This window comes from Sinocyclocheilus rhinocerous, unplaced genomic scaffold, assembly GCF_001515625.1.
Source record: "Sinocyclocheilus rhinocerous isolate Xijiao unplaced genomic scaffold, SAMN03320098_v1.1 scaffold112, whole genome shotgun sequence".
In the NCBI taxonomy this organism is placed as follows: domain Eukaryota; kingdom Metazoa; phylum Chordata; class Actinopteri; order Cypriniformes; family Cyprinidae; genus Sinocyclocheilus; species Sinocyclocheilus rhinocerous.
In genome coordinates this window covers 700,371-706,370 of record NW_015644008.1, presented here as the reverse complement: position 1 = coordinate 706,370, position 6,000 = coordinate 700,371, and the positions used below count along the sequence as shown (strand labels likewise).

At 34.2% G+C, this 6,000-nt stretch overlaps 1 protein-coding gene across 1 annotated transcript in view; it reads left to right on the top strand.

Annotated features, from left to right (window-relative positions):
* The window catches only part of LOC107757823 (contactin-associated protein-like 2), a 64,872-nt gene that overhangs the window by 21,230 nt on the left and 37,642 nt on the right, over positions 1-6,000 (top strand). The window contains exons 3-4 of the mRNA XM_016575407.1: positions 4,070-4,180; positions 5,250-5,443. Of these exons, the coding sequence (XP_016430893.1) occupies positions 4,070-4,180; positions 5,250-5,443 (305 nt within the window). The remainder of the gene's footprint in view (positions 1-4,069; positions 4,181-5,249; positions 5,444-6,000) is intronic.

The window sequence follows — 6,000 nt, the reverse complement described above, 5'->3', positions numbered from 1 at the left end:
CTTGTCTGAAGGAGGGACTTTGTAGAAAACGAAGAGTTTGAGAGAGGCGGGGCATATAGGACCTACAATAATGTACAGTATTTGAAAAATAATGTGTTTTTTGAAAATTAAAGCATGTCAACATATTCTGTTACACCAAATACACAAAATAATGATCTTTAAAAAAGCATCATATGACCCCTTTAAAATCAGCTGAAAATATCAAACATGTTTAATATCCTCCGACTGGATGGAATCATAGTCTGAAGCTAAAAAATCGGAGTCTGTGACCACCATACACTTCGCAATTTTCTATGAAATCTGTCAACTTGACTGGCTCTGACTTTCGGCAACTAGCATTGACTTATCCAAACTGTAAATTGTGGGAAATCGGGGCAAAAATTGTGTAGCCTTAAGAGAGATGAACATTCTATGTCCTGCTTCATCAGCACTACACGCATGCGTTGTGGTACTCTCGTGAACGCGCATCGAAGGCTGAAATGGAAGAGAAGAAATTGTTGAATAAAGTCATTATTTTTGTTTTCTTTGCGCACAAAAAGTATTATCATAGCTTCAAAAAATTAAGGTTGAACTGTTGATGTCACATGGACTATTTTAAACATGGTAGTTACGTTGCTGTCTATGGTGGGTCAGAAAGCTCTCAGATTTCATCAAAAATATCTTCATTTGTGTTCCAAAGATGAACGAATTTTTGGGTGAACTATCCCTTTCAGTGCAATGGTGTCTTATTGCACGTTATACCATTTCAATAAAAGCATTTAGTTGGTTTTTCAGAATAAATAGCATTAGACAAATGAAAAGAACACATGCAAGACAGTGTTGCTGAACAAAAGGCATATTGTTTTTCTTTTGAGTAAGAGAGAAGTGAAGTGAACTGTGCTGAATCATGAATGTAAAACGCTCTGCTGCTCTTCAAAATGAATGCTAAAATAAGTTCTTCCCTATTTAATGACTCAAATGCTCAAATGAGGCACCTCACCTTGTTTTCTGTTTGATCTTATAAATTTACATGTATGTATATATATATATATATACAGTGGGGAAAAAAAGTATTTATATATATATATATATATATATATATATATATATATATATAATATTTAAGCACAGTTTCATGGTCAATAACATATTTTATATATTTTCAATTTTTTCAAAAATGTTTTAATACACTGGCCATTCTGGTGAAAGTTAGCAAAACATTTGCAACTATTTTTGTTGTTCCACACTTGTTCTAGTTCTATGACACTAACAAATTTTCAGTGGAGAATAAATTGATATTTGCAATTTTAGCCGTTTGTTGTTAGGACTGTCCTAAATGAAGCGACCAGGTGGCTTTCCATTTCTCCTATTACCTCCATTTCTCATCTACGTGCTGTAGAGCTCATATCAGTGATCTGAGTCATATTAAACAGCACCTGAGGCTGAAGAGAGAGATCAGTGCTGAATCCATGAGAATCTGAGGCTCTCCGGGTAAATGAAAGGTTAATCCCAGGAGAGGATCACGATCAATATATGAGCACTCCGGTGTTCGATCAAAGAATATCCTCCGAGCAATCGCCCTCTCGCTCTAATTATAGCGCTCATATGCATTCACCATCGCTGCACTAGAGTTTAGGGATTAATGGAGGGGTTTTTCTTTTAATATGGGCACTTTTGTTTTGTTTCTGTAGATTTGTAGAAAATTAACTCTTACAACACACTTTCACTTGTATGCATCACATGTGAATTCTGAGTTTTCATTTTTTTCTGAATGTAATAAACATGCCAGTGTCATTTCTACTAAATCTAAGGTGATTTATTGTGTTACATTCAATGATATATTGAAATATCACTATTCAGATTCTATTGATTTTATCTTGTCACACGCATCATATATGTCTCTTAAGTTCTGACCCTGTTGTCTTCTTTGTAAAGAAGTACATTAGCTTTTAAAAAACATTTATTAGATAGGACAATTGTGTTTTTGAGATGGAAATGACGCCATAACCGTTCTCCTTTGGGTGCTTATTGACATGAGCATGATGGTCAGCATGTCTCATGCTGATTAAATTAATCAGTGCATTTCCGTTTACTGGTAAATATACCGTATACTTGACGTCATCACATCTGGTTGAAGGTCAACACTGCAAATATGCTTTGTGACATTTACGTGATCTCTGAAGGCTTCAGTAGATGTAGAACACGTAACCATGTCATAACAGCATCGGCACATCCTCTCACAGCAAGAAATAATCACTCACGTCTGTACGTGAAACCCATCTGCTGCATGATGACTCACTGAAATTTTTTGCACTGCTTTTGTTCATGCAGCATTTTACATGTTTGTATTTGACTGGGTTACAGTTGACTGCTACTGATTGTTTAAGTCTCAAAGTAGTTCACATGTATGCATGTGTATCACTTAATCTATTCTGTGGAACACAAAAAATATATTTAAGCTTTCTTACTCGTTTTGCTAATAAACTTTCTACGTTTCTTATTTATTTGGTTATATATTATACATGTTTACTTAGCCTATTTCCAGTTTTGTATACCTATTTAAACTTTATGTAAGTTATTTGTTATTTTATATTAGGCATAGCCTGCCCTATAGCATGGTGTATTTGTATTTGTTTTGTTAATAAAAGTTCTATGTTTTATATACGCTAAAGTGAGTTTGACGTTGTATTTTGTTGTTGCCTTCAAGCAATTGACGCCTAACTGCCGCTAATTCAAAAGTGAAAGTAAAATGCGCATGGCGTTTTTAAGCCATTTAAAAGCGACGGAAAGCGAGGAAAAGAGGGAAAATTCAAACGAACTAAAAACGAACAATTGCTTTACGCCGAATTGCCGCTATTTGAAAGTGAAAGTAAAATGCGCACGCCGCTTTTACAAGCTATTTAAAAGCGAAGGAAAGCGAGGAAAAGAGGGAACGCCCCGCCCCCACGGTGATACCGGTATTACCGGTGTTGTCACACGTCGATTAACCGGTGGGAAAATTTCCTCACCGGCACAACCCTAATTTTGAAAAGTCAGTGGGATCCAGTGTAGTTTGGACCGCTGTATTGTTCAAAATATCTTCTGTGTTCTGCAGAAGAAAGAAATCCTGCACTATTTGTGTACTATTATAATATTTATTACATTTTTAGCATTATTATATTTAGCATTTATTTTTATATTTTCCGTTTTTATTTTAGTAATTTTTAAAGTTTAAATTTTCCATGTATTTTATTACATTTTTTATTGGTATTCAGCTTTATTTAACTATTAATTTAATAGTTTTAGTTAACAATTACAAACCTGCAGTAGACCTGGTATGGATGAAATCCAATGATCAATAGTTTTTCTTGGTATTATTCACAGCCATTCATTTGCCCCACTGCTGGTCATAAATATGAATGTGTGGTCATGAACTAAAACAGATGAATGCATTGATAAATTGTAACATTTCACCATTTTAAATGGTTTGCATTAACACTGTAAATCTTGAGGCACATAAACAGAGACTCATATTGTTGAGAGAGGAATACTCAGACCCTGGTCTTGAATCTCGCCTCCTCTCGCTTGATAAATTAGGTTACGAGGAGCCTATTTCAACTCTGCAGACTGACCGCACCCTCAGCGGCCAGATACACGAAGGACCTTTCAGTGAGAAACGTGCTCCACTTCTGAAAGGTTTCTGCATCTCAAACCTTGGCTTTCAAACAAACCTTGAATTTGCTAGGTTGAGATGCTGAGTTACTTTCGGATGGTGTTTTCATGTATAATGCACAGGGATAGAAATCATTTCAAGTAGATTAATTCTGACTGATCTAAATGTGGTTAAAAAGACACCAATAACATAACAGAACACCAATTATAAAAACGGCATGCAATGTCAGAATGTACTAAAGAGGAGATCTACAACATAATGTCGACATCAATGCAGTACTGCCGTTGCATTTTACAGAAACTCAGTGATATTAAATGAATGTTCTATCAGAAACATCTTTGGCAAACGTATGAATGACTGTGTTGTTCTATAATTGTAATGCACAGTATGTTTAGAAATATTTCAGACATAAGTTTTTCTGTTGTTTTTTTTCTTCAGAGAGTTGTGATGAGGTGTTGGCTTCACCCCTTCCTTACAGCGCCTTCACCAGCTCCTCCGTGATGGCAGCTGATTTTGGCGCTGGCTATGCAAAACTCAACAGGAGAGTAGGTGAGGATGAACTCTGCGGATGTGTTTCGAATTGAATACTAAGTGTACTGGATAGTACATACTACAGTTCAAAAGTTTGGGACCGATAAGCTGTTTTAATGTTTTTGAAAGAAGTCTCACCAAGGCTGCATTTATTTGATTAAAAATACAGTAAAAACAGTAATATTATGAAATATTATTACAATTGAAAATAACTTTTTTCTATTTTTTTCTATATATATTAAAAAGTTTAATTTATTCCTGTGATGCAAAGCTAAATTTTCAGCATCATTACTCCAGTCTTCAGTGTCAAGTGATCCTTCAGAAATCATTCTAATATGCTGATTTCCTGCATTTGCTGAAACATTTCTTATTATTATTATTGATGTTAAAAATAGTTCATTTTCACTTCATATTTTTCTGGAAACTGTGCTGCATTTTTTCAGGATTTCTTGATAAACAGGAAAGTTCAAAAGAGCATAATTTCTTTGAAATTGAAATCTTTTGTAAGATTACAAAATTACAAATAAACTTATGAATGGTAGTGTACACTGTCTACTACCCTACTATTAAAAAAATAGTATGTGAAATATTCTACGTTGTTGTTACATGACCTTAATTAGTTGCCAGTGCTGTCTATTAATAATTTCAATAAAATAGTAGTTAATTTGCATGCAAACTGTTGGCAAATATTTGCATTTTTTTCCAATTTTGTTTAAAATTGTCCTGCTTTATGGCAGTATGATCAAATAGTAAGCCACAATGGTAAAAACAATGCTTGCAATCATCTCCAGCTTCTTTCATTACAGTGTAACATCAAGTGTAACAGGTCAGTAAATGCATAAAGAAATGATGCATACTGCAGAAATTGTAATAGTACGGCTATTCTGAACAGCCTGTATGCCACTGGCATGTCCGCTATGTCTCTCTCCTCATTGGTTGACATTTAGACAGAGATGTGAGGTGTGATTACTGCAGATAAAGTATAAAGGATGCATTAGGATTTGCTTAGATTGCAAAATGGAGAAAAACATCTATAGATCATAATGAATTTTAAGGCACATTCTGACTTGTGCTTTATCTTTCTAAGGCAATGGAGGATGGTCACCGTTAGACTCCGACAGGTACCAGTGGCTACAAGTGGACCTCAGGGCCAGGAAACAGATCACTGCCATAGCAACACAGGGCAGATACAGCAGCTCTGATTGGACAAAACACTACAGGCTCCTCTACAGTGACACAGAAAGTAACTGGAAGCCGTATCGGCAGGACAGCAACATATGGGTGAGCTTACAGGGACAACTGTGATTTATAGCTCAGGGAGTAAATATTGTTTTTGGGTTACCAAATCTGACAGTAACAGCTGCTGCCGTGTCATACAAAAACTCACATGAACCACATTAGCCAAAAGTGAAACTTTTCTAAGACTTTGGACAGTAAAACGTTAATAATCTGCTTTCGTTTTAAATTAAGTAAGTTCAAGTCTTTTGAGAAATAAAAATAGACACATGTGAGACATTAAGAGTATAGAGCAACCTAAAACTACTGAAATTGTTATTGAAAGCTGAAATAACATCAAATCCAAATATTAGGTGAAAAATAAACATTGTTTTAAAATCCTGAAATAAGTTTAAGTACCAAAATTATTAAAAATAAAAAATAAAATAAAAATAAATGAAAGCTAAATAAAAATATTTAAAAAAATAATAAAAAATGACAGAAGCACATAAGCACATAACAAACACTTAAATAAAAACTGAAAACATAAAAATAAAAGATAATTCAAAATATGAATAAATACGATAATAGTATATAAATAATAAAAAATAAAAAATAAATCC